The sequence below is a fragment of the Leopardus geoffroyi genome, chromosome A2 (genome assembly GCF_018350155.1).
Source record: "Leopardus geoffroyi isolate Oge1 chromosome A2, O.geoffroyi_Oge1_pat1.0, whole genome shotgun sequence".
Lineage (NCBI taxonomy): Eukaryota > Metazoa > Chordata > Mammalia > Carnivora > Felidae > Leopardus > Leopardus geoffroyi.
Window position 1 is genome coordinate 861,709 of NC_059331.1, and position 26,428 is coordinate 888,136.

Below are 26,428 nucleotides of genomic sequence, written 5' to 3' on the forward strand. Positions count from 1 at the left end.
GGTCCTCCAGGAGAAGACCGTTTCCAAGCGGGGTGCGGGGGAACCCCCAACCATGCCACGGGGACGGGGGCCTGCCCCTGCCCCAAAGGAGACCACAGACTTGGCACCTCCTCTTCAACCTTTATTTGCAAACTCCGAGGTCTGACATGGTGCCAGAGACTCTGGATGCTGTCATTGGTTCCCCTTGCCCCTCCCCCCACTTCTGGGGCTGGGAAGGGACGGCTGTCACAGCCCAGCCTCTGCCCCATCCCACCCTGCCCCCACCCCAAACCGTGTAGCTAGACTTCTCTCTCTCTCTCTCTCTCTCTCTCTTTCACCGCGACTTGCCAATTTCGGGTTCGGGATTCCAGCAGGCCGCCCCTGGCCTGAGGGCCTCAGTGATTAGCCAGAGCCTCCGGGGGCGGGTCCCTGCACCCCCCAGCCCAGGTTCCAGTCTGGAGCAAAGGAGCAGGATGGCAGTGCCGGCACAGACACGTCTGCCCCCTACTCAGGTGTCTCTAGGTCCCGGCCAGCAGCTGGACCTGGGGTGGTGGCGGGGGGGCCCCCGCACACAGCGGTGGGCAGCCTACAGCGAGGACGCTGCGGAGTGAGGGGCTCCCGAAGGCCACGGCCAGCGGGGCCAGTACCACGGCCCAGGCTCGGCCGCGGTGGCGGCCGGGGTGGGCGACTGCGGCGGGCTGGGGGAGGCCGCTGGGAGGGACGGGTCCTGAGCAGGAGCCGCGACGCTCGTCCAGTGTGGAGGCCGGGGGGGCAGGCAGTGCAGGTGAGCGGGGAGCGGCCGAGGCAGGTGTAGCAGGAGGCGCGGCGGCTCGAGCAGACGCACAGGGCGGGAGCGGCCGGGCCGAGCGGTCACTGGCTGCCGGGTGTGGCCAAAGTACCTGGGCGGGCAGTAGGAGAGGCGGAGGTGGCCCAGGACGTGGGCGGGGCCGTGGCGTTCTGCACGGGGCACACGTACGTTGGGGTGTGAGGCCAGGGCCCGCTGACCCGTATGCCCTCCCGCCCCGGGCCGCACACGCACACTGCCCGCTGCTGCCGCCCCCCCAGCGAGCAGGCCGTGCCGCGCCAGGCACTCACCCTGGCACGGCCCCTCTGTGTCCCGCTGCACGCACGCGCTGCTGGTCACCTGGGGGCCCGGGGGCCGCGCCGTCATGTCCTCGGCCGTCCCGTAGAGCAGCAGCGTGTAGCGGTACAGCGTCCCTGGGCGGGGGTCGCGGGGGGCACGGCGCAAAGGGGGACAGGCTGTCGGCACCTGGTCCGCCCTCCTGGCTCCTCTCCCCGGCCGCCCCGCCCCGCCCCGGAGTCCCAGACGCCGATGGCCCCCAGGCCGGACGCCCACCGGGCGCCGGTAACTGGCATCTACTATTCTCCGAAATACCCGCTCAGTGCCCCAGGGAGACCCCGGACCCCTCTGCAGGGGGGGATCCCAGGCCGGTCCAGGGCCCGAGGCCCCAGCCTGGGTGTCACTCTCACCCGTGTTGAAGTAGTAGCCCTTGTTTTCCAGGCCCAGCGTCCACGGGCCCCGCGGGTCCTCGTCCCAGAAGTGGGTGGACATAAAGATCCAGTTGTTGTAGCCTTGGCCGCTGACGTCCAAGGGTCTGGGGCAGGAGGCAGGGTGGGCGGGGGTGGAGGGGGGGCTTCAAAGCCCCGAGGACAGTGGGGTCTGCAGGGCCGAGCACGGCTGCTGGCAGGGCTCCCGAGGGGGGGAGCGCGCCGGGTGTCCGGCCTGAGCAGACCCCCCCCCCCCCGCCCCCGACCCCACAGCGCACTGCCCACACCCGGGGAAGGACAGAGCGGCTGCCGCGGGGCCAGGTACCCCACCCCTGCACCTGATGGCGACGAGCGTGGAGCGGGTGCCCATGGGGCTCGTGAGCGAGATCTCCAGGTCCCCGCGGCGACTGTAGGACAGCGAGAGCTGCACCTGCACGTGCTCCAGCGAGCGGATGTGGTTGGCTCGGCCAGCGCACGCCGACACGTTCCTCCTCACTTGCGTCAGCGGCAAGATGGGGCTGGGGGCGGCGCGGGCTGTGAGCGCCCCTTCTGCGGGCCTGCGGGGGGGGGGGGCACCGGGGTCTGGGCTCACGTCGTGGAGCCCACCCTCTTTCTCATCTTATAGATGGGGAAAGTGAGGCAACGGGTGCTGGGCCCCACGCGTCTGTCACCCCCTCCCCCGCGGCGATGACGGGTGCGGGGAGAGGACAGGCGGACACGGCGGAGGCGCGGCGGCGGAGGGCTGCTCACGTGGGGGTGTGTACGATCTCGATGACGCACTTCTGCTGGCGCTGTGTGGGCAGCCACGTTCGAGCCATGTCCACCAGCAGCCTGGCATCCAGCAGCCCATAGCCATAGTGGTGGCTCACTGCGTGGACGGGCGGCGGTCACTCGCCCTGGGGGCGTGGCGTCCCCCGCTCCGCCCGGCCCCGCCTCACCTTGGCGCCCCACGCCGTTGGTCCTCCAGTCCTCAGCCTGGAGCTGCGCGGGTCTGGACGCACGGACCACCAAGTGCTGCATATCCCTCCATGTCAAGAACGGGCTGGGGGCAGGCGAGGGTAGGTGAGCTGGGGCCATGCCGGGCCGAGTGGGGGGGGGGGGGTGGTGAGCGCAGTAAGCGGGGTCTCCTCCAGCACCTACTTGGCCTCCAGAGCCAGGGCGATCATGCCCGCGGCCAGCGGGGCCGACGCCGAGGTGCCCGTGTGTTTGTCCGTGCACCGGTGGTGCAGATCCGTGGTGACCTAGGGGCAGAGACGGGGGCTTGGGGGGGACCGGTGCACAGGGAGACCCGGCCTTTGTGCAAAATGCATCAAGGATTCAAGAAGGTGCCGCAGAGGTACCTCCAGGCACGGGGCCCTGAGCGCCACCCAGGTCACACAGCTGGGGAGCCTGCCCCGCCAGAGAGACAGGAGGGTAGACGAAGGGGTGAGGACACTGGGGCCTGGTCTTGGGACCCCTCTGTGTTCCAGGTGCCACAGGGCAGCCCTGGGAGGGGGGAAAGTGGGGGGCGGGACGGAAGGTGGGGGGAGGGGACGGGCAGGGAGGGGTGGGGGAGGGGAGGCGCCAAGGGGGAAGACAACAGGGTCGTGGGGGGAAGGTGGGACAAGGACAGATGGGAAGGGAAAGGAGACAGGGGGAGGGAAGGGAGGGGAGGAGGGGAGGGGGAGGCGGGCGCGGAGGGGGGGCCTCCCCCTGCCCCCAGGACCCGTCCCCGGCCCTCACGATCTGCGGGTCGGTGGCCACGCCGCTGCTGTAGGTGGTGGTCAGCGTGGAGGCGCAGGCCTCGCTGTACCAGGGCACGCGGCCCTCGCGGGTGGTGCTGCCCACGGAGAGCGTGTACACGCTGTTGGTGTAGCCGTCGCAGTTGCAATTGTCGTAGTGCAGGCCGCCGTTGCCCGACGCCCAGACGAAGAGAGTGCCCAGCCCACCGCGGCCCTGCACGTGGGCACGAGGGAGCGGATGGGCGCGTCGGCCTCCAGGGCCGGCCCAGGCCCTCCGAGGCCCCCGGGGTGGGCTCACCTTGGTCACGCCGCGCCTGAAGGCCTCGCGGGTGAGGACGCCCGGGCCGTCCACCGTGCGGCCGTCGTCCTCGGGGCCCCAGCTGGCACTGTAGATGTGGATGTGCTGCGGCTGCAGGCTCAGCGACTGGGCCTCGATGACGTCCGTGATGGTGCCGTCCAGCATGCGCACGCCTGCAGAGGTGGGCGTCCGGCCTCCGCGGTCAGTCCCGCCCCCCCCCCCCAGGCCCCCTCTGGAGCGGGGGCGTCTGCGCGGGGCTCAGCTCTCCCCCTACCTGAGCTTGGGCCCTGCATCCCCCAGAGCCGCCTAACTCTGCCCGCAATCCCTGGGCGCCCCGTGCCGTCCGGGCCGCCCTCCGTCCCCGGGGTGCGGGAGCCGGGCCCCGATACCTCCGACCCGGGCATTGTAGGCGACACCCGCTCCACAGAACCCGTTGTTTGCGATTGCGGCCACTTCCCCGGCACAGCGGGTCCCGTGCCTGGCGCCAAGGCAGAGAGGGCGGCCAGTCCCACACCTCCCCCCACCCCCCGGCTCCCCACAAGGCACTGGCGCCGCCCTCACACACCCCGCAGGACGCCGCCCCTCACCGGTTCTCGTCGCCGGGCGTGTATCGCGGCTGGGGGTCTGGGTCGTAGTCATTGAAGTCGTAGCTGGCCAGGGGGTCCTGGGGGCCGAGCGGGGACGTGAGGGACGGGGGCAGGCCGCGGGACCTGGCGCAGCCCCCACCCCAGTCCCCACGGTCTCACGTAGTTGGCCCAGAGGTCCGGGTGGTCCTTCTCGATGCCATCGTCCAGGACAGAGATCACAATGCCCCGGCCCGACAGCCCCTGGCTCCAGACCTGCAGGACGTTCAGGTCCGGCCGCACCTTGTTGTTCTGTGCAAGGCAGGGGCTGGGGTCAGCGGGGCCCCGGCCCCGCCCCGCCCCACCGCCCGGCCCGGCCCGCTCACCATGTACCACTGCTTGGAGAACCAGGGGTCCGTGGGCACCACCACCGAGCGCTTCACACGCCGCCGCAGCGTCTGCTGCTCGAACCACTGCACCTGCAGACAGACGCGCACTGCAGGGGGGCGCCGGGCCCCCAGAGCCAGCCCGCCCCCCACCCCTCCACCCGCCGGTGCGGCTCTCACACCCGCGCACCTGGCGGGGCCCTGACCGGCTCCACCAAGCCTTTCCCACCAATTCCGGCCGCGGGGCCCGAGTCTGCCTCCAGGGCCTGCGTAGGTCTCCTCCCCAGGCCCACCAGGGGACGACCCTGTGTGGGCCGCGGCTGGAGCGGGGCTGTGTCTGGGTCGCCCGCTGCTTGTCCTGGGTCCGTCATGGTGTGGGACGGGGCCCGGGACCTCGTGCTTGCTGAGGCTGCTCCTTGGGGTCCCCGTGTGCCTGGGGCTCTGCCTTCAGAGGGGCCAAGGCCCTAGCACCAGTCCCCAGGGCCCACTGCTCTTGAGGCCCAGCCCTATCCCTTCCCCAGTCCCTGTTCTAGGTCCTTCGGCCCAAGACCTGCCCATCTCCCTGCTGTAGCGGCCACCCCTCGTAAGACATCCCTGGATGGCCATACCTGCCTCCGCCCTGGTTCCCCACCTGCCCCCCTGCCTCTCTACAACACAGTAGCATCGCCCTCTGCAGAGCCCCTCCCATGCTGCCCCCCTCTCCAGGGCCCACAAAGCCCTGCCTCTCTGGCCCCCACCAGCCTCCCTCTGCTGCAGTGACAGTGGCTGCCTCACCCCAGGGCCTTTGCACACAGCCATTCTGCCCGCCCCAGGTTGGTCTTCCTCAGACCTTTTTGTCCTTCTTTCTTCCTTGTTGATCTCCCTCCCCCCGCCCTGCCCCGCCCTGAACTAGCTCTTGTGCCCTCACCCTCATCCCAGTGATGGTGCAATTGTCTCCCCATGTGCCCAGCTCCAGACTCGGGAGCTGGCCCCAATTTCTCTCTGTCCCACACGTCTAATCCATTGGCAAGCCCTGGCCTCTCTCGTGCAAACCACACCTTGAACTGGCAACTTCTCCCCGTTCCCAGTGCTCCCAGTGGGTTTCAAGTTATCAAGCCTCTCGCCTCCATGCTGATCAGCCCCCCCAGCCCAAACCCCATCTGGGCTCCTGAGGGTTTACAAACTCAGCCTCAAGTCCCCAGCTTGGCATCTAAAGCCTTTTCCCAATCTGGCACCTCTCTGAGCATCTCACAGCCTCACTGGCTGACTTCAGGCAGGATTCCTACTCCCGGTCATAAAAAGGACCAATTCCCTTCTCTCCATCCCGTGAACTAGAACGTTATCTGCCGTCTTTACAGAGTATGTGGGAACCCTGACCTTTAGGGGGAGAGAGAAGATGGGGGCGGGGGGGGCCAAAAAGAAATGCTGACAGTGTGCCAAGGCCCCGAGGTGAGCTCAGCACGCACACGTGCCCTGTTGCTGTCCACGGATGGTCCCTATCGTACAGACTGGGGGACCAAGTGGACCCGAGACTCAGAGAGGGCAGGTGGCTTGGATAACAAGTGGCTGAGCAGGCTCACCTTGGGGTCTTTTTTCAGGCGCAGGCGATGGCCCCAGTGTGGGCTCAGGGACTGCTGGACCACGCCCCGGTGCCGCAGGTGGAAGAACTGCCCGTCAGGAAAGATCTGGGAACGCGAGGGATCATCCACAACGATGGCACCTGCCTCGGAGGCGGAGTCCCCAGGACAGTGGCCACCATCCTCCCCCAACCAGGTGCGCCGCTGGGGGCTTCAGGTGCCCTCTGGGGGTCCCAGAGTCTGAAGCTGGTCGAGGCCTGGGTGAGCTGGGGGTCCTTGATATCTTGGGTACCCCTCCCGTCTGCCGGAGGGGTGTCCAGCCCCTGCCCCTCCTGTCCCTTCGGGTGCCACCCACCTGCCCCAGGTAGACGAAGCCGAATTTGAGCGCCAGGCGCTCGGCCTCCCGGTAACCCTGGGACACCCGCACGGCCCAGCTGCTGACATAGATGGGGACCCGGGCCGAGGACCACCCCACAGGCAGGGGGCCAACGAGGGCCAGGCCCAGAGCCAAGGCAAGGCGCAGCCAGAGCGCAATCCAGGCGGGCCGCATGGCGGCGGGGGGCGGGGCCGGGGCGGGGCCTCCGAAACCCCTCCCCCTGGCCAAACCGCCGAGTGGGCCCAAGCGCCCGCCCCGCCCCCGGGGCCATAGCAACCCCTGAAAGGCGTCAACTCCCAGGGGTCCTTGCGGCTGTCTCTCTCCCCCCCCCCCCCCCACCTCAAGGAGCGCGAAGATCCGGCCGAAGACGGGGCGGGGGGGGCGGGGAACACCCCCGCCCTGGTCTTCCACAGATCCAAACCCTCTGGAGCCTCAGTCTCCCTCATTTGTACAGTGACCAAAACTTCCGACCGACCTAGAGGAGAGTGTTCAAGGCTGCTACCCCTGGCCCGCCCCCTTATCCCCGCCCCCTTGCCTGCCCACCCCTCCCTCTAGAATTAGTCCTGCCTCCTACCCGGCCCAACCGGAATTGTTCTTCTGAGTAAGTCCCGCCTCCCCAGTTTAGCTCCGTCCCATTCCCCCCCCTCCTCCGAGAGCCTGTCCCCCGCCCCTTTATGGTCAACCCCGCCCCTCCTCTGTTCTCGCCAATCAGCTCTGGTCTTTCTCCAGTTCCTCCCGCCAGCTCCGCCCCTCGGCACGCTTCTCTCCTCCTCCCCCAGCTCCACCCCCGCAACGGCTCAGCCAATAATCCCCGGCCATGACCCCACCCCTCCAATCAGCTACGTCCCGCTTCCGCTCCGCCAATCGGCACCCTCGGCCCCCGCGCCCCGCCCTCTGCCCCCGGCGTCGCAGCTGGGGCGGCCGGCGGCCCGCCAGAGGGCAATGCGGCGGGGGAGAAGGGGCAGGCCCCACCTCCTTTGTCCGCCCTGCCCTCCCATTGGCCGGAGTGGGGGGCAGGGGGCGGAGACCGGCGCAGGGGCGGAGACCAGCTCGGGGGCGGAGCGGGGCTTCTCGCACCTGGGTAAAGCGGCACGCGCGCTGCGGGGCAGGTGTGCGGGGCCGCGGTCGAGCTCGGGCTGCCAGGCCCCGGCTCGCCGGTGTCATGGACGGCCTGCGCCAGCGCTTCGAGCACTTTCTGGAACAAAGGAACTTGGCCACCGAAGCGCTAAGGGCGCTCGAAGCCAAGACAGGTGTCGACAAGCGGTACTTAGCCACGGGTGAGCAGTCCGGGGCGCTCTGGGCTCCTGTCCCATTTCGCCGATGGGCACACTGAGGCCCTGGGGCAACGGGGTCCCGGGCCTGGCCCCTTCCGGCCGGCGTCTTCTGCAGGGTCCGGGCTCGGACGGTGGGGAGCACCCCCCTGGTGAGACAGATCCTGAGGGGTCATGGACCAGGACTTTGCGTCTGCCCGCAGCCCCTCCTCTGCCCCCGCCCTGCGACCTCTGGCTAGTGTCACTCCCTCTCTCGGGCCCAGTAGTACCTCCACTCCAGTCCTCAGGTCGGAGACCGTTCGCTGCCCCCTCCGTCGTGGCCCTGGGTGAATTCCAGGCCAAAGTCCGGTTCTTCCAGTTGCTCCGTCCACCCTGGGAGAGGGGAGAGCGGGCGGGTAGACAGCCAGCGCCCTGGGAGTCTTGCCACACCCCCGTCCCACAGGAACGTCAGCCTGGAAGCAAGTGTAGAGATTTTTCCATCCCCCCCCCCCCCCATGCTCCAGGCCAGGAGGAGAAGGGTCACTCCCATTCCCCTCCCCCCATTGTTTTCCTACCAGTCACCTCCCCTTGGCGTGCCCTGTCCCTCTCCCACCCTGTGCTTTGGCCCACTGTGCCTAACTGGTTGGGCTGGGTTGTTTGACCCTGTGGTGGGGTTGGGCAAATATTGGCTGGGGGGCCACAGAGCGGGGAGCCAGCCCTTCTGACTGCTACCCCTCCAGTCCCCCTCCTCTTCCTCTTCCTCAGTGGCCTTGGATGCCCCCTGCCACTCTCCCAAACTGTCTAGTAAGTACTCCTTAAACGCTCCCTCCCCTCTTTTTCCATGTCCCAGGCCCCATGCCACCTCTTCCAGGAAGCCCCCTGGAGCGAATTCCAGGAACACTTTGTCCAGAAGTGGGGGGGGGGGGGGCGGTTTGGGTGAGGACAGGGACATATGTACTGATCCCAGCAGTCCACTTTCCTCCCATTTTCCCCCAGCTGGGGAATCCGTGCCAGGCAGGGAAGGTCCACAGTTTACTCCCCCAGGCCTCCAGTGCCCAGGCCATGTCAGCCTAGCCAGGAACCTGTCCCTGGGAGCAGGCCCTGACTTCTCTGCTGACTTTCCACATCCCTGATACCCGTGGGCGGGGCTTTAGTCATAGAGCCCTGAGGAGGGGCCTCTCGGGGAAGCTGGGAGGCACAGGGGGGGGGGGGAAACTGAGGCCCAGAGAGTCAGGGGCTTTGTGGAAGGCTGCCTCTGCCCCCCCCCCCCGTCTGGAGCATTCGCCCCTCCCTACCCACCCCCCTCCCTGAGCCCTGTCTGTTGCTGATCTCTGGGATGGTGCCCCCCCCCGTCAAATGTCCAAGCTCATCCTCCCATTGCTGAGGCTGCAGGAATAGGGATTGAGGGAGAGGTGCCCTGGGAAACCTGCTCCCCCCAACTAGCAATTGGGGGTGACATCCCCCTTGGGCCCCACCCGCCCCAGATGGTCAAATCCCCAGCCCAGGTAACAAAGGAAACCCAGATGAGGCAGTGACCAGACCTCCTGGGGCCAACTGGGGAGGCCCCCTTCCCTGTCCTGACCCCAGACCCGAGGGATAAAGACTAACCCAGGTGGAGGGAAGGGAGGGGGTGCCCTTTGGGACGCAAGTGACCTCTGTCTCTACAGATAACCGCCTGGGGAGGAGGCCGGAGGCTGTAAAATGCTCCCAGGAGCCCAGAGGCTCTCTGAGTGACCTTGGTCCCCCCTCCTCCCAGCTGCCCTGTTGTTCTGGCCAGTGAGTGAGACACAGCAGGGAAGCACAGAGACCTGAGCACTTTATGAAGGCAGGGTTCACGAGGACTCTTTGCAGAGCAGCTAACACTCCTGGCTCCCCACCTCCCCCAGCAGTGTGTGCCCGTCACTGGGAATGTGTTTGTACCCCCCAGAAGGTGCTCAGCAAACCTGTAGAAGAGAGGAGCTCTCTCTGTTGGGTGGCATTAGCTATCCCCAAGGCCGCCTGAGGAGGCAGGGTCATTACCACCCCATTGACAGATGGGGAGACTGAGGCTCCAAGCAGCGAGAAAGACTTGCTCGGTGTCACGCAGTGAGTGGAAAGGCAGAGGGCTCTCCTGGGTCTGGGGGACACTGCCACGTTCAGCTGTCTCCCACTAAGACAACAGCCCTCACTTGAGGCTATGCTGTCCCCCTCGGGGTACTGAACAACGTCTGGGGACATCGCGGCTGGGGGCGCTCCTGGCACGGATGAGTGGGGGCCAGGGATGCTGTTCAGCCCCCGCAGTTCCCGGGGCGCCCCCACGAAAGATGTTCTGGCCCGGATCGTCTGCGGTGGCCAGGATGAAAAACCGTATTGAGATAAAGATTACCAATGTTGCCTTTCTCTGCTCACTGGGAATCAAGTCTTCTTTTTTTGATGTTCATTTATTTTTGAGAGGGAGAGAGAGACAGAGCTTGAGCGGGGGAGGAGTAGAGAAAGACAGACACACAGAATCCGAAGCAGGGTCCAGGCTCCGAGCTGTCAGCACAGAGCCCGATGCGGGGCTCGAACTCACGAGCTGCGAGATCTTGACCTGAGCCGCCCAGGCGCCTCCGGGAATCACATCTTAATGAAGGAATGAGCAGCCTTACTTCTAGGTTTTTCTCCCGTTGTTTGCATTCAAATGCTGGGCTTTTGTGCCCGGCCCTCCCCTCGGGACCCAGAGTAAGGCAGTTAGGATTGCAGGTGGTCACTTACTCATTCAACACGTGTTCATTGGGCAACTAACTACTCTACCCATCAGGGCCAAGGTCCCCACCTGCCCTTGGGGAGTTCACCGTTCGGGGGTGGGGGGGACCGACTGATAACTGGTTGCATATACGAGGGGACACGGGGCTCAGGGCCATAGTAGGCGTCACCGGGGCGCTGCGGGGGCAGCAGGCCTATCCCGGAGGGGTCTCTCGTAGCGAGTGTGGCAGCCTGGGTCTGCCAGGCCAGGAGGAGGCCTCCGGTGCCAGGGTCGGCTCGGAGCGCGCCGCCCCGCCCACACCCTCTCCTCTCCTCCCGCAGGAGCCGCCACTCTGCTAAGCCTGTATCTTCTGTTCGGCTTCGGGGCGTCTCTACTGTGCAATGTAATCGGATTTGTGTACCCAGCATATGCTTCGTGAGTGCCCGCTGGCTGTCCGGGCGCTGGGAGGGGGTGTCGGGGGCTCTGGACGGCCCCTGACTCTGCGCGCCTCCCCGCCCCCAGAATCAAAGCTATCGAGAGCCCAAGCAAAGAGGACGACACGGTGTGGCTCACCTACTGGGTGGTGTATGGACTGTTCGGGCTGGCCGAGTTCTTCAGCGACCTACTCCTGTCCTGGTTCCCTTTCTACTACGCGGGCAAGGTGGGTGGCCCCCGGGAGGCCCGGGGTGTGAGGGGGAGACCCGGCCCCTTCTCTGCGGAACTAGCCCCCCGCCCCCCCCCCAGGGGCGTCTCATGGAGGCGGTCCATCTGGTGGGGGAGGCCTGCCCCGCACGGGGTCTTGACCCCCGCCCCGTGCCCGCAGTGCGCCTTCCTGTTGTTCTGCATGGTTCCCGGGCCCTGGAACGGGGCTCACATGCTGTATCATCGCGCGATACGGCCGCTGTTTCTAAAGCACCACGAGGCCGTGGACAGCGTCGTGAGAGACCTCGGCGGGAGAGCCCTGGACGTGGCCGTGGCAATAACCCGGGACGGTGTGTGCTCGCAGGGTGCGGGGGCGTCGGTCCGCCGCAGGCCCTGTCCGCCCGCCCGCCCCTGCCCACTTCCCCTCCTGCCCCTGCCCGGCCCCCGTCTGGCCTCCGTGTGGCTGCACCCCCTCACTGTCAGCCTCTTTCTCCCACGCTTTCGGGAACCAGTCATGCAGACCCTGGCCCGCGGCCGGGCTCTCGTCACCCCCGCCGCTGCCCTTGGAGCCCAGCGTACGTACTCCCGGGCCTGGGCGGCAAGGCCCGCGTGTGCGGGCGCTGTCCCCACGGAGGGTGGGAAGACGGCCCCGGCCCCGGCCGCCTCGCCCCCGACTGACTCCCTGCGGCCCCGGGGCCGGGCCTGCCTCACCCCCTCACGGCCATCTCTCTGCAGCCCAAGCCAGCGTGACCCAGCCCCAGAAGGACAAGTGAAACCCTCGTCCAGCCGCTACGCAGACCTGCCGCCTGGCGAGCGGGGGGGCACATCACACCCCAAGCCCTCCACGAACTCCTCGACTGACGCCTCGGGGGAGCCCCCCGCCAGTCCCGCCTCCCCGAGCAAGCCGCTCCCTGGGAGCGCCTCCCAGACCACCTCGGGCCAGTCCCCGCCGGACCCCCCGGCCGGCGGCTCCCGGCTGCCCTCCAAGTCCCAGAGCCAGCTTCGGCTCCGGGCACGAGTGAGCTCCTCCGGCCAGCCGCGCCCCCCGTCATCTGTCACCTCCTCGGGCCAACCCCAGCCGGCCCCCCAGCCCGCGGGCCCCAAGCAGCGCACCAGCACCTCCCCCAGCCAGGGTCCCCCCGTGGCGCAGCCCCCCGGGAAGGCCTCGGACGGGCCGGGGGAGCCGGCCCCCCAGGCCTCCAAGGGCAGCCCACCGCCCACCAGCAGCACCTCGGCGCCCCAGCTGCCGGCCCCCTGCCCGTGCGGGTCCTCGGCCGAGTACACGTCCGAGTCCACCACGGAGGTCACGTGCAGCTGGCCCCACCTCAGACACCAGCTTCGCTGCCTCCAGCACTGCTGGCGGCTGAAGCATCTGGCCTGCTAGGGGCGCTCAATAAAGCTCATCCGACGACCCGTCCGGCCATGTCCTCGGGGGTGGGGGTGCTCCTGGCCGGCGTCTCCTGATCCGGAGCCGACGCCGTGGGCCGCGCTTCGCAGACGAGGAGACTGAGGCCCGGAGAGGCGCCCCCGCCTGCCTGAGGTCTTGCCACGGGGCTGAGAAGGATCACAGAGGAGAGCTCGGGAGAGAATTGGCATCTGAGTCCTTTATTTGGGAGGGGGTCCTGGGGAAAGGACGGAAGGGGGCGGGGTGTGCGATGGGGGGAGAAAGGAGCTCTGGGGGCCAGGCTCACAGACACGCCTGAGGCTTTCCCTGCCCCCGTCCCACCGGGGGTGGCCGGGGGGCAGTGGTCCTCCCCTCCAGCCCGCGCCCCCTGCCAGCAGCACCTGGCCCCGGGACCACAGGGCGCCTCCAGCCAAGGTGGGGGGCCGGAGACTGGGGGAAGACAGGGGGTGTCGCCCGCAGGGCCTCCTACAGCCCGTGGCCCCTCTCCTGTCTCGTTTTGTCTTTAGTTGGTTTCTTTCTTTTTTTTTTTTTTTTTAAAGTTTACTTCTCCTGAGAGAGAATCCCAAGCAGGCTCCCCGCTGCCAGCGCAGAGCCTGACGCGCGGCTTGAACTCACGATCTCTGAAATCGTGACCTGAGCTGAAACCGAGAGCTGGACGCTTAACCGGCTGAGCCCCCCCAGCGCCCCTAGTCGGTTTCTTTTTCGACACCAACATGACCCTGATCGTAAAACCAGGCAGAGACACAAGGAAGGAAGGTGCCCAGCCCGTTGTGTGGATAGAGACGCGAAGAGTCTAAGAAAGGGCAAACTCAATCCAACGGCGTCTTCAAAACAATCGAACACCCCCCATTCGAGGTGGGGTTCCTGGAAGCAGAGCCCGAGTCGGAAGCTGGGTGGGTGGGGGGGCCGCTGAGCAAGGAGCTGGTCTCGGCTGGGAGACACGACCCTGAGCCGGAGGTGCACCCTGGAGTTCCGGCCCGAGGCAGGCGGGGTGTCACCTGTGTCTCCTGCAGAGCCTCAGCCCCACCCGAGAGGGGGCTGTAAGCTCATGGCTCGTCCCATCCAAAGGCAAGTCCCTAGCCAGACATCTGCAGACACACTAGGAAGGCCCCGGGGCCCCGCAGCGTCCAGCTCGGTCAGCCCCTCACTGCTGCCCCAAGATCCCAGTTGGTCACAGCCCTGGGAGAAACACGGAGGAGCGTCAGGATGAACGAGGCAGATGCTCACAAGGCTTATACCTCCGTGGCGCTCCGCTGGGGGTGATGCTGCCCCAGGGGCATCAGACGATGTGGAGACACTTGAGGTGTCTGTGCCGTGTCCCACAATCCCTCTCCCTGCCCCGGCAGTCCCAGCTTGTCCGCAGCTGATGGTGGCCACTGGCGAGGGATGGGTCCGATTCATTCATTTGATCATTCAGCAACTATTGAGCACCCGCTGTATGCCAGGCACTGTTCCAACAGTCAAGGGAAGAGTGATGGCCCAGAGAGAGAAAAAATCTCTGCTCCTGAGGATTTGGGGAGGCGACAATCAGCATGATAAACATGGATGTCAGAGGGAGGCGAATGTTCTGGGGAAACATGCAGTGGGGAGGTGGGGGGTGGCGGCAACAATATCAGGAACAGTCAGAGAAGGACCTGTCTGCGGGAGTGACATTTGAGTAGAGGCATGAAGGAGACAGGAAAGTCAGGTCAGAGGCACGAGTCTTGCGAAAGCCAGGGCAAAAGTGATCCGGGCAGAGAGAAGAGCACGTGCAAAGGTCCTGAGGTAGGACTGTGCCTGGCGGGCTAGAGGAAGAGTGGGGTGGTCAGCGTGGATGGAGCTGAATGAGGGGGAGAAGGGAGAGGAGTCTGGGGTGAGCCTGAGCACACGGGCACCCGGAAGGCATGGTGAGGACTTTGGGTTTTGCTTGGGGACGCAGGCTTCGCTGGGATCGAGGGTAATCATTAATGAGTCCCCCCCCCCTGCTGAGAGGTCCACACGGGTTTTGGGGACAGGGATCTGGGAAACTGCTTTTCACTGGCCCAACTGTCTGAACAACGTGGGGTGGCCGTAGTCCGGGGAAAGGGTGGCAGTACCGGGCTCTCTCTGCACCTGGCACTGTCCCCCGCCATCCAAGGGGGACAGCACAATGGGCTCTAGAGGCGTCCCTCCAAAGATGGTCCCCGGCCCACCCAGGGTCAGCTCCCCACGTGGGAACAATGACATCTAGCCCCTCGGACTTGATTTGTTTTTCACTTAAACATACGGAAGAGTGTAAGCAGTGACTCGGGGACAACATGGCCCCTCCCAGCCACCCGGCAGTGGCCACGTGCTTCCCTGTCCGGCTCAGAGCCGTGTCCATCAGACGCACCGCGTCGCTGGAGGGGTTGCTCACACGGTAGTGTCTGGGGCTGGTGGACAGGATTCATTTGGCTCGTGCGCACCATCCACCGTCGATGGAATGGTCTCCAGCTTGTGGTTACTGCGACTCAAGCTGCCAGGAACATTCTAGAACCGGCCTTCGGTGAGCAGAGCTCTGGTTTCCTCGGGGCGCACACCTGTCAGTGCAGGGCGAGCGTTTCCGAGTGTCGTGGGGTGGCTGGAAAGAGCCACGAGCACGCTGGGAGGCTTAAAGTCACAGACGTTTTGGGGCGCCTGGGTGGCGCAGTCGGTTAAGCGTCCGACTTCAGCCAGGTCACGATCTCGCGGTCCGTGAGTTCGAGCCCCGCGTCAGGCTCTGGGCTGATGGCTCAGGGTCTGGAGCCTGTTTCCGATTCTGTGTCTCCCTCTCTCTCTGCCCCTCCCCCATTCATGCTCTGTCTCTCTCTGTCCCAAAAATAAATAAACGTTGAAAAAAAAAAAAAAGTCACAGACGTTTATTCTCCCACATTCTGGAAGCGGAGGTCAGGGTGTGGCAGGACCGAGCTCCTCCCTCGGCAGGCTCCAGGGCAAGGTCCTGTCCACCTGTCCCAACTCCTGGAGGCCCCAGGCGTCCCTGGGCTCGTGGCCGCGTCCCTCCAGTGCCTGCCTCTGTGGCCATGTGGCTGTCTCCTCTGTCTCCGTCTAACAAAGACACTTGTCACTGGGTTTAGGGCTCACCTTGGTAATCCAGGATGATCTCGTCTTCAGACTCTTAGTTACGTCTGAAAAGGCCCTTTTGCCAAACAAGGTCCTGGTCACAGGTTCCGGAGACGAGGATTCAGCCCGTCACTGTGCACGTACCTTCATCTGGAGCAGATGTGGCCAAGCTGTACCCCAAAGTGGTCCCCCCAGTGCCCCCTGTGACCCGCATGTAACCCTGTGGGCTGTAGGACGGCCCGGGGCTCTCAGCAGCGGTGGGGGCCCAGGCCCTCCATGGGGTTAACCCTGGCTCAGAGTCAGAGAGAGTAGGCGGGCCCGGGGCAGGCATTAGGGGGGTGCTGGCCGCAGAGAATTACAAATAGTAAGAAAAGCATCAGGACCCCAGAGCCAGCGTTCTGCGATGTCGTGGGGAAAACTTCAGGGGGCGAAGGCAACAATCGTTGCCAGAATCGCTATGTTGCTGACGGGACGCAAGCTTCGAACTCGCGTTTGTGTTCTTTACCCTTTAACAGACCCTGTGGGTTCAGAGAAGCCCCAGTGATGACCCACCTGTCGCGGCCAAGGGAGCTCGCTGCAGGGAAGTCTGACTGTCCTCGCTCGCGGTCCCTTCCGGCGACCACATGGGCACTGTGTATCCCCATGGGGACACAGGGACTGCTAAAAACCGAGACCGGGGATTGTAGAGAGGACGACACAGCCCTGGGGCCACCCCGTTTCTGTCATTCTCTGACCACCTGGAGTGCGTGTTCGTGTGCGGGATTTGAACATCTGTACAATTCCAGCGGCGTCTTCTCTCAAGTGTTCAAGTGTTTGTTTTATTTCATTTTATTTTAATTTTTTAAATGCTTATTTATTTATTTATTTATTTTTGAGACAGAGAGAGACAGAGCATGAACAGGGGAGGGGCAGAGAGAGGGGGAGACACAGAACCCGAGGCAGGCTCCAGGCCCCGAGCGGTCAGCACAGAGCCCGACGCGGGGCCCGAACTCACGGACCGTGAGATCATGAGCTGAGCCGAAGTCGGACGCTCAACCGACTGAGCCCCTCCGGCGCCCCCTCGTGTTTCTTTTAAAGCGAAAGAGCAAATCAGGACATCAAGGGACCGTCCACGGCGACTGGTACGCGATCGGCCCTGGAAACAATGTTGCCTCACAGAGCGGGGTGCCACTCAGGGGTCCTGTCTGCCAGGGCGCATCCCGCACTGGTCTCTGCTCCACCGGCTGGGCCAGCCGGTCCGGGAGCTCGGGCAGGGCTGCCCCGTGGACCCCCCAGTCCCCGACATAGCCTACTCAGTGACAGAGGTGCAGGGACAACCTCGGGCAGCCCTGACGGGCACAGAGGGGCCTTGGGTGTAGGTGCCAGTGTCAGGAAGCCAGAGTGTGGGGAGAGGTGTTGCTGAGGAAGGCTAGCACCCAGGGGAGAGGCAGGGGCCCTCTGGGTGCAGGCATCACCAGGTGCCTAGCGTCCCTTCCTTTCCCGTCCTACCACCAGGGGGCGCCCAGGCCCCACACCACCCTCCAGCGCTGTGCCCCGTATAACACCGGCGGGGGTGGGGTGGGGGGGCCCCAGGGGGGCCCCAGCTTCAGTACTTGGTGGGGGGATGGGGCCAGGTCTGGGACCCAGAGGCAGGGGAAGGAGTCCGAGGGATGCAGTTCCCATGCTCAGAGCTGCGAGGGGCTGAAAGGATACTCGCAGATGGGGAAACTGAGGCCCAGGGAGGGGCAGGGTCCGGCCACAGGTCACCTGCAAGGTCAGGCACTGAGCCTGAGACCCACAGTTGAGCGTCCTGTGTCCTAAAGGAAAACACAACCACGGACGGTACAGAAGACCAGAGTGTCCCATCCAGGGAGAGAAGGTAAAGGGTGGCCCTTCCAGAGTGCCCCCAGAAGGTTTGTTGGGTGACACCCTCCAGGTGCCTCCAATTCACACTTGGCCTAGGTCTGCCCTCCTGGCCCCAGAAGACTGATGAGTAGAACATATCCAGGAGAACACAGGAGGACAGGGACCAGGGCCCCGGGTGGCATGAGATGGCATTGTGGCCCTCAGGGGGCGTGGGGAGGGGGCACCAGGAGGAGGAGGGCTGGGGTGCACGTGAGAGTGTTGTGCACACATCGTGACAGCGTGACCGTGGGTCTGACCACCAGCACATCCTGGAATTTCTGCAGCCGCGTATGTGTCACTGGGCTGTCCTTGTCGTAAAAGGGCTCGCAAAGATTAAATAGGGAGAAACAGGGATGGATAGCAGTGTTGTCCGAAAGAAACCCAGCCAGGGGCATCTGGCCAGCTCAGTCGGGGGAGGATGTGATTCTAGGTCTCCGGGTTGTGGGTTCGGGCCCCACATCGGGCGTAGAGATTATTTTAAAAATAAAATCGAAAGGAAGGAAGGAAGGAAGGGACGAAGGGATGAAGGGAGGAAGGAGGAGAAAAGGAAAAAAAGGAAAGGAAAGAAAGAAAGACCCAGCCAGACTTGCTGAGGCGCTCAAGATTATCTCTGAAGTTCCTGGTGGCCGGGGCAAAAGGGGAAATGGGTACCTTACAGTGCCTGGGTAGGCGTGTCTTCTAGGGAGCATGTCTGTTGGAGACGGTGTCTCTGAACACATGAGGCGTACGTGTGTCAGTGAGAAGAGAGAGCACAGAGTGTCAGGGAGGTAAACAGCAGTGAACGTCCTGGCAGCCAGGGCAAGAGGGGAAACTGCTCTATTCCAAGGTCTTGTTGGGCAGTCTTCCTTTGGGCCATGCTCGTTTGTGACAGTGTCTCTACGAAAGTGAGCATGGGGCAAAGCAAATAAAAGCAGACACAAAGTTTCTAAGTCTAAATCATCTATGAGCTTCCTGGCAGCCAGAGTGAGAGAGGAAATAAGAGCGTCTCTTCAGTGTGTCCTCCCTCACCAGTGCCTCCTGCTCATGACAGTGGATCTGACTGGGTGCAGGGACAGCTAAGCATGTGTAGTAGGCGGGAAGCCCCTGGCAGCCGGGGCAAGACGGGAAATATGCTGAGTTTGAGCCCGGTCAGGCATGCCTCTGTTGCTGTAGGTGGCGGGGGCCCGGTCCCGCGGCTCAGGCGGGGCAGTGTCGGGCAGCCAGGCGCACGCGGCTGTCCTCGGCAGGGCTCCACGCTCGGGCGTAGCCAGCGTGGGGCAGCAGCAGCCGGTCCTGAGTGCCGTCAGGGCTGATGAGGCGCTGGACAGCCAGCAGGTACTCGCGATGGAGGTCCAGCCGCGGGCAGGGGCAGCGACCCAGGGCCCACACGTACTCCAGGGCCCGCAGTGGCGAGCGGTTCTTATAGATGAGCTGCACGCGAACCTCATAGCGCATCTCCTGGGCCTGTTGGAGGCGGCTCAGCACTCGGGCCCTGAACACTGTGGGCAGGACTTTGCTGAGGCCGACTGGACACTCCACCCTGGGCACCCCCCCCCCAGGTGCACCCCGTTGCCAGAGAAAGGAACCGGGGCCAGATGGAGCACTGGGGGTCCCTGGGGACTGTGGAGAGGGGCCTGGGATCAATGAGGGGTCCAAGTTCAGATGAGGGCAAAGGGTCAGATCAAGGAGTCCCATTAGGGGCAGAAGGAGTCAAGCTGGAGTCAGGTCAAGGAGTCAAGGGTAAAGTCAGATCGCCGTCAGGGGTCAGCAGGACAGGGCTGAAGGTCAGGTCAACCAGGAGTCAGGGAGCGGTTGGGGTTAGGAGTCTCTCACCGAAGTCGCCGCCGCAATAGTGGAGCAGCCGGTGGGCGCGACCTCGAGTGTCTGGGCACGGTGAGCAGGGGTCTGTGGGGGGCGCACGGTGAGGGGCACGGACCTCAGCTCCCTGCTGGCTCCCACCGGGCCGTCCCCGCCTCACCTGGGGCGGGGGGCGGGGTCCTCGGGGAAACGGCAGCTGGGGCCGCGGGGGCTTCAGCGGGCTGTGGCTCCACCTCCCGAGGCTGCGGCTGCCGCAGGGACCAGCCCAGGGCCTGCGCCTGCGCCTGGAAGGGGCCGTAGCGCTCCCGCGGGAGCCAGAACTCGAACTCGATGCCGGGGTTGGGCTCCTGCAGGAGGACCTGGAGGGGCGTCACGCCGAGGGAGCCGCACTCGGACCCGATGGCCCAGCTTCCGCCCTCTGGCCCCCGTCCCCCCGCCCCCACCCAGTAGCCAACCGCCCCCTCCGTCTCCCAGCTGCCCCCGCAGAGCCTGGGCCGCACCTGCAGGAGCAGGTCTTGGGAGGTGGGCCCAGCCGCGCGCAGCGTCTCCTCTGGCCCCGCAGCGCGGGTGTAGACCACACGGGTGCCCGCCGCCTCGTAGGTCCCGGGTGGGCTGACCGCCCAGTTCCCGTTGAGCACGTGGCGCCCGTCGACCCCTACCAGCGCTGCAAGGGAAAGGTCAGCCCGGGCTCCGGGAACCGGCCCGTTCCGCCTCCCGCACCCCTTCCCCCCCAGCCGCAGCCGCAGCCTCCCCGGCTGTATCCGAGGCGGCCAGCAAGACGCCTCCCCCTTCGGGTCCTGCGATACCCAGGTGGTTGCGGCTCCGGTGGGCTACGCGGATGTGTCTGGCGCCCTCGGGGATCAAGGTCACGTTCCAGTACCCAGCGAAGGCACCTGAGCGGAAGGAAAGGAGGGCGTTGGGCGCGAGTGGGAGGGTATTTGAGGGATGAGTTGAGGATTAAATGAGATACTGCGGTAAGCAGGTTAGCCAGGGTCCTGGCACCTCCACAACGCTCGGTAAACTTTTGGAGGTAAGATTATTCTCGCTTAAGTGCAGCTGGGAAAGAGTTAAAACCCCATCTGTTCCGGGAAGGGCGGGACCATCTGACAGTAACCAGTCAGAATGAAGAGAGGGAGGGGGCTGGGCCACGGACTGCCCAATCAGCTCGGGATTTCGCTTCCGGGCCCGAGGCTCGTTAAAGGGCCCGCTCTGGGCAAGCGGGTACGACGGGGAGGGCGGTCACCGGAGTCACGGAACACGCGCTGCACGAAAAGGCACGACTCGTTGGCGCCGCCGCAGCGGCCGCAGTGATCTTCGCGGGCGTCCGAGCCCAGCAAACCGTCACAGCCGGCGCTCTACAGGGGCGGGGAGGACGAGCGCGGCTTCGCGGACAGCCCCTGGCCTGGGACAGCCCTAGGAGGCGGGGCCGGGGCGGGGCCTAAGGGGAAAGGGGGCGGAGTGGAGCCTGGCATGGGCGGGACACGGGGCGGGGGGCCGGGGGGGGGGGGGGTGCGGTGCTGGGGGCGGGGCTTGGAGAAGGGGGCGGGACCCGGGAGAGAAAGGAGTGGGGTCCGTGGCCAGGGCCTGGATGTGAGGTGGACGGGGGGCGGGGCCCGGCGGGGCCCGGCGAGGCCTTACGAGGCAGCGGCCGGCCACGCAGAGCCCCTGGGCCCCGGGACTGCAGGGGGTGCCGTCCAGGACGCGGCCGAAGGTGTGGTAGAAGGCGTGCCCCTCGGCCAGGCAGTGAAGGTCGCACTGGTTGGGCGCTGGGGACAGAAGGAATTGTTGGGCCAGTCCAGGACGTCTGTCGGGGCTTCTGGCCTCCTCCCCCTCAGGCATGTGAGGCCCAGGGACTCAGCCAAAGCCACACTTGGAGGCTTTGGTTAGAGCCAGGATTGGAACTTAGGTGGCGTCTGCCTTCAGCTCCCAGACCCTCCCAAGCAAGTACCCGGGGCAAGTACCCGGGGCCGACGCATCATGCATGCATGCGTGCATTCCTGTCAAGCCCTAACATTAGGGAGCCCATTGTTCATACTTTCGTCCTGCAAACATTCACAGAGCGCCTACTACTTTCCCGACACCGTTCCAGGCTCTGGGGTATGGCAGTGGGCAGAAGTCACTCAGCACACGGGCCCTGCACCCAGCATGTGTCCAGTAAAAAGTGCCCAGTGCTGGAGCACCTGGGTGGCTCAGTCCGTTACGTGTCTGACTTCGGCTCAGGTCATGATCTCACAGTTTGTGAGTTCGGGCCCTGCACCGGGCTCTCTGCGGTGGGCACAGAGCTGGCTTTGAATCCTCTGTCCCCCCCTCTCTCTGCCCCTTCCTCTCTCTCTCTCTCTCAAACATAAATAAACATTGGGGGGAAAAGAATTTTAAAAAAGGAGTATTCAGTACTGACTGAATGCGGAGCAGCTGGGTGTGTCACTGGCCCTCCCCCGGACTCAGTTTCCCGGCTGCCTGGCAGTGGGGCACAGTGGACAGTGTGGTCACAGGCTCAAGCTCACAGCCGCAGGGATCCGTGCTCCTCCTGGCTCCCACTTCTCTGAGCCTGGCTGGCAGACCCTGCCTGGCACAGAGCCCAAGCTGGCCTTGGAGGGCCTCTGGGGGGGGTGGGGGGGGGATCATGGCAAATTTCCTCTAATTCTTAGGGGGGAAAAACACACAAAAAACCAAAACACCCACGAGGCTGACCGATGGAATCTTCTCCATTGTCAGCTTTTCTTATCTGTATCTGCTTCCACTATGGTGTCTAAAGCTGTCCGTTTCCCTTAAATGCGGAGGCACATTGCCCCGGGCACACAGTTACATAACTTGCTATTTTCAGCTAAATGCGGCAACAATTCCTGCCACCGGGATAAGTTTGAGAACTGTTGGCCTCTGGATACGGCTCCACGCAAATCCTCAGGCTGTGTTCAACCCCGTGCAGAACAAACCCTGCCTCCCTGTGGTTTCCCCTCCACTTCAACTCCTATGCATCCTTCAAAGCCCCAGTGCTGATGTTCTCTTGCAGTCCTCCGGTCGTCTTTCTTTCTCAGCAGCCCCTCCTCCCTGCCTCCTGTGGACCAACAGGAGGCAAGGCTACTCACCACCGTAGAAGGGCACCCACTGGTAAGTCTTCTGGGTGCCCAGGACAGGGTGGCCATTGTAGAGGGCACACTGGAGGTCTCGGAATGGAATGGCCCCTGGGGGACAGTCCTGAGGACAAAGATGGGTAGGTCCGAGGCTGGGGGAGCCCCAGGGGAGCCCAGAGAGCCTGGCAGGGTGGCAGGTGTATTTGGGGGGCACGAGTGGGGAAGCAGGAAGTCTCCAAGGCGCACCCGAGGGCCCCGGAGGCGGACAGAACTTACCGGCAAATGGCAGGGGCGGTACTCATGGGTGTCTCCCCAGCATGTGTCTAACCCGGGAGGCCTACAAGGAACAAGAGGGCCAGAGTGTGGTCAGGACCCCCAGTAACCCTCTTTCCAGAGCTGGCCTGCCCACCCTGGGGCCCGGCCGCCCCCACCCACATTCCAGCCGGATCAGTGGGATTAGAAGGCACAGCATGTGTGGGCAGGCAGAGGGTGCGGCCAGCAGTGGGGCGGGCTGGCGGGAGAGGAGGGGCAGGCACCCCCCTCCCACCCCACCCTGCTAAGCCCCAGCTTTCTGCGCTCACCAGATGCAGCGACGGCTGCGTACAGAGACACCCCGCCCACAAGAGCTGGAACAGCGACTCCAGGAACCCCAGGGGGTCCACTCACCTGGACCCTACTTGGGGAGAGAGAGGCACCATCGGCCTGGAGAGAAGCCAGTGGCCCCCACACCGCCGGCCAGGTCCCCAAGCCCACTGGCTCCCTGGACTCGTGTCCCCCCTTACCTGGGCACTGCCCCCTAAACCACAGTTCAGGAGGGTCCACAGCAGAAGCAGGTTCTGGAGGGGGCGGGGTGTGGGGGAGCAGAGAGGGCGCGGCAGTGGGGGCGCCAGCAGGCCGGGGTCGGAACCCCAGCTCTGTGCCCACTGGCTGTGTGATGTGGGGCAGTCATTTAACCTCTCTGGGCCTCTGTTCTCGTCTCTGAAAAGTGGGGTAATAACAGGGCCCCGTTACAGGAAAATCTGAGGGGTCCGTCAGACCAGATAAGAAAAGCAGGCTGCACAGAGCCTGGTGAGGGGGAGGGAGAGCTCGAAGAATTATCTGCTTTTATTGCTATTGTTTGTCGTCTGATTACATGCACACAGCAAGTGCTGAATCTGTGTCTGATTTTGGAAGGAATCACTCCAGGACTGTGCACGCGAATCTCCAGCGTCGGGACCCCATCACCACTCTCCCCACCGTCAATGCGTCTACCTTTCTGTGTGGCCAAGGGCCAGCCACTCCACATCCCCAGGCCTCAGTGTCCCCATCTGTACACTGGGGATCAGCTGGTCTCAGTCCAGCGCTGTATGAGGGACTGTGGAGAAGGCGCGCCTGGTGGGGCTGGCTCGGGGCTGAGTCCCGGGCAGTGGCCCCCTGGCTGCACCTGGGCCTCCAGGGCCACCTCGGCTCCCAGACCTGTGGTGGCAGGAAGCCCCTGGATTGGAGGTCACAAGGCGGGTTGACCTGGCCCCAGTCCAGCCAGTGCCCCGTGACCTCATGTGCAGAGGATGTGGGCTCCACCAAGGGCAGCCTGCAGAGGAAAAGGAGGCATTGCTGAGGGTGGTGCAGGAAAGAGGGAGGCCTCTGGGGGTGCGTGGACTGGGGGTAGACTTGTCCCCCAGGGCCTCAGTTTCCCCATCTGTCAGAGAAAGGGTGAAGTCCCTTGCCATCCATACCCTCCTCGTGACCATGGCATTGCCAGAGAAAGGCGGAGGGAAGCGGCCACCCCGTGAGTCCTTTCTCAGGCCAGGGCCAGGGTGCCCAAAGGACTGAAAGAACCAGCTGGAGTTTTCCAGCCCCGAGTTTCAGGGCCCTGGTCCTGTACCAATGGACTCTGGACCCTCTCCAGCCTCAGTTTCCCTGGTTCTCAGGCTCTGACATTCGGACCTGGGGCATCAGGTGCTGGGACGCATGGTGGCCCCGGGTGCTGAGAACCTTGGGGACCACTGGGCAGGGCCCTTCTCTGCCCAGAGCTGTGTAGCCGGCTGTATCTGTGCCCCTCTGAACCCCGAGTCCGGGCTGGCCTTGGAGAGCTCAGATGGGGGCGGGGGGGGGGGGCTTGGCCTTTTCACACGCAGCCCCCTCGCATCACACACACCGAGCGCTAGCCCCTGGGGTGGGAGTCCAAACCCGGTGCTGGAAGCGCCATTTTTCTGCTCCCCAGAGAACCCTCCCGGAGGAGTATGACACATCCCGTTTTGGCCGCGCCCCAGCCTGCAGGTGTGATCCCGGAGCAAGCCCCACCTCTAGGCCTCAGTTTCCCCAGGAGGGGGCGGGGATGAGCTCTCTCCCACCCTGGGATCGCTGCCAGGCCAGCCCCTCACCGGCCCGGGCCCGGGGACGGGGAGGAGACGCCGGCCGGGATTGTGGGAGGATAGGAAGAGGGACTTACCGGCTACGGAGAGCCCAGGCGGCACGTCCCGGCTCCCCGGGCGGCCGCAGGACAGGCGGAAGCGGCGGGGCCCGCGGGGAGGGGCGGGGGGAGCCACGAGCAGCCCCTCCCACCCGGCCTCCCAGGGCGCGCCCAGGCCGGGGTCCGGCTGAGGGGCAGCCCCGTGCGCCCTCGCGCGGCGGTTGCGCGCCTCGGCGCGGATCTACGGCAGGGGACTGCCCCGCGCGGGCGCCGGCGCCTCAGACCACGGCCTGGTGTTCCAGAGTCCGTATCCCGGTGACCTTGGAAAGCCCCGGGGCGGGGGAGACGTGAGGGAACCGACCGCCTCTACCCCCCCCCCCCACCTCCACCCCGGGGCTGCTATTCCGGGCGTCGCGCTCAGGGCCCGGGAATGTGCGAGAACCGAGGTGGCCCTGCCGTGGTTCCGGGAGTCCGGGACGCTGTCCCGTTTCCACCGACGCCCAGATCGCGTCCCCGCGAGGGTCCCCATTCCCGGTCAGTACCTCCCTCCCCTGGTCCTGCCCCCCGAAGCCTCCCTCAAGGTTACCCTACTGAGGAACCCGCGCGCCCGGTTGCAATCCTGAGGCTCCCACTCCGGGTCCCGGCCACCCCAGAGCAGGGCCCCAATGCAATGGGAGAAGCTCAGCTCGAGGGGCCGGGCGTGGGGGGCGGAGAGCCCCCTTCCAGCCCCTCCAGGAGCATTCCCGGGCACTGCTGTCACCAGAGGACGTGCCCCACCCTGCCTTCCGCCCTCCCAGGCTGAGCAGCGATTTGGAACCAGACCCTCTCGCACAGGGGCGTGCCCCCGCCCCGTGACTTATTTTCCCATCCGGACAGTGGGGTCTGCAGGGTTCCTCACCGAGACACTTCCAAGTGGACCTCAGCTGTTTCCGGGGACTGGCAAGGACAGGGTCCCCCTAGGGCTCCTCATCACCCCCGCCTTTCCCAGCTTATCATGGGCACACTGACCCCTCACCCTGCCCATGCAGGAAGGCAGCAGGGGCCCTGTGCTCACCCCTCCCCTGCCTCCTTGCTGTTGCCCATGAGGCTTCCTAACAGGTTCGAGAAGATGGGGCCACCGAGGGGTCGATAAACAGCCTGCCCCCCCCCCCCCGCCGTTCGCTGGGCAAGCCCACGCTCAGCTTGATTGCCCCCCGCCTCCTGGAAGCCGGCTGTGGGGTGTCCGGCCCTGACCACAGGGACGGGGGTGCCGGTCCAGCTCTGTCTGCCCACCAGCCTGGAGGGGCTCAGGACAGGGCCGCTCAAGGCCATCTGTTCAGGCAGTGTTTACTGAGCATGTACTATGCGCAGGGGGAGCCGAGAACAGCCCTGCTAACCAGGCAATCCTGCCTCTTGATCAGGACACAGAGAAGTGTCCCAGGCCCCCTGCAGATGGGGTTGGAGGGAGGCCCTCGCCCAAGAGGTGATCACCAGGAGGAGGGGGCAGCCCAGGCAGAGGAAACAGCGCGTGCAGAGCCTCGGAGGCTAGAATGAGAGAAAAAGGGACAATCAGGAGGGCGGGGGTGGGGGGGTGGGGGGAGGTCAGAGAGGGGGCAAGGGGTGGAGGCCAGGGCGGTGGGAGTCGTGCCCTAGTTTGGGAGAAGCCACCCCTGGCTGCTCCGGGGGCAGGAAAGCAGCGAAGAGGCAGCCGCCTCCTGCGGGGACCCGGGTTGTGCGGGCGTTCAGGGTGGAGGTGGGGGGGGGGGAGGCGCGCAGCTGTCGGGGAGTGGAGCGTCTAGGCTCCCGCAGGAGCCCCGTCGGGAAGAGGTGAGGCGGGAGCTTGGCCGGAGCTGCTGGGA

At 65.3% G+C, this 26,428-nt stretch overlaps 3 protein-coding genes and 1 long non-coding RNA gene across 8 annotated transcripts; 2 read left to right on the forward strand and 2 right to left on the reverse strand.

Moving 5' to 3' along the window:
• Positions 1-108: 108 nt before the first annotated feature.
• Positions 109-6,720, reverse strand: PCSK4 (proprotein convertase subtilisin/kexin type 4). Its single transcript, XM_045491232.1, is given in 17 exon segments — positions 109-749; positions 751-835; positions 837-936; positions 1,075-1,197; positions 1,471-1,595; positions 1,827-2,006; positions 2,239-2,356; positions 2,427-2,530; positions 2,629-2,729; positions 3,211-3,423; positions 3,508-3,680; positions 3,897-3,985; positions 4,095-4,171; positions 4,254-4,382; positions 4,457-4,549; positions 6,016-6,120; positions 6,368-6,720. Coding segments are annotated over 17 exon segments (2,262 nt in total). The 5' UTR covers positions 6,563-6,720; the 3' UTR covers positions 109-497.
• A 733-nt stretch (positions 6,721-7,453) lies between these two features.
• On the forward strand, positions 7,454-12,395 carry REEP6 (receptor accessory protein 6). Of its 2 annotated transcripts, XM_045491256.1 has the most exons (6): positions 7,454-7,665; positions 10,684-10,777; positions 10,865-11,003; positions 11,166-11,334; positions 11,497-11,559; positions 11,720-11,876. In XM_045491256.1, exons 1-6 carry the CDS (start codon positions 7,551-7,553, stop codon positions 11,755-11,757), a joined length of 618 nt encoding a protein of 205 aa, XP_045347212.1. In that variant the 5' UTR covers positions 7,454-7,550; the 3' UTR covers positions 11,758-11,876. The 2 variants fall into 2 exon arrangements, with proteins under 2 accessions (XP_045347212.1, XP_045347214.1); XM_045491258.1 differs by lacking the exon at positions 11,497-11,559 and having other exon boundaries at positions 7,455-7,665; positions 11,720-12,395.
• A 1,858-nt stretch (positions 12,396-14,253) lies between these two features.
• LOC123605017 lies at positions 14,254-16,277 on the forward strand. Its single transcript, XR_006715548.1, has 2 exons — positions 14,254-15,002; positions 15,235-16,277. It is a non-coding gene; the product is annotated as an uncharacterized LOC123605017 (long non-coding RNA).
• Positions 16,278-18,130: 1,853 nt separating this feature from the next.
• ADAMTSL5 (ADAMTS like 5) lies at positions 18,131-25,336 on the reverse strand. 4 transcript variants are annotated; one of them, XM_045491237.1, is made up of 14 exons: positions 25,177-25,326; positions 24,630-24,910; positions 23,450-23,768; positions 22,981-23,176; positions 22,780-22,871; positions 22,475-22,535; positions 22,214-22,322; positions 20,766-20,893; positions 20,371-20,482; positions 19,934-20,020; positions 19,628-19,791; positions 19,288-19,486; positions 19,143-19,214; positions 18,131-18,808 (listed from the first exon to the last, which is right to left on the reverse strand). In XM_045491237.1, exons 3-14 carry the CDS (start codon positions 23,503-23,505, stop codon positions 18,507-18,509), a joined length of 1,578 nt encoding a protein of 525 aa, XP_045347193.1. In that variant the 5' UTR covers positions 23,506-23,768; positions 24,630-24,910; positions 25,177-25,326; the 3' UTR covers positions 18,131-18,506. The 4 variants fall into 4 exon arrangements, with proteins under 4 accessions (XP_045347193.1, XP_045347194.1, XP_045347192.1 ...); XM_045491238.1 differs by having other exon boundaries at positions 19,288-19,474; positions 24,630-25,336; XM_045491236.1 differs by having other exon boundaries at positions 24,630-25,326.
• Between the last annotated feature and the right edge of the window lie 1,092 nt (positions 25,337-26,428).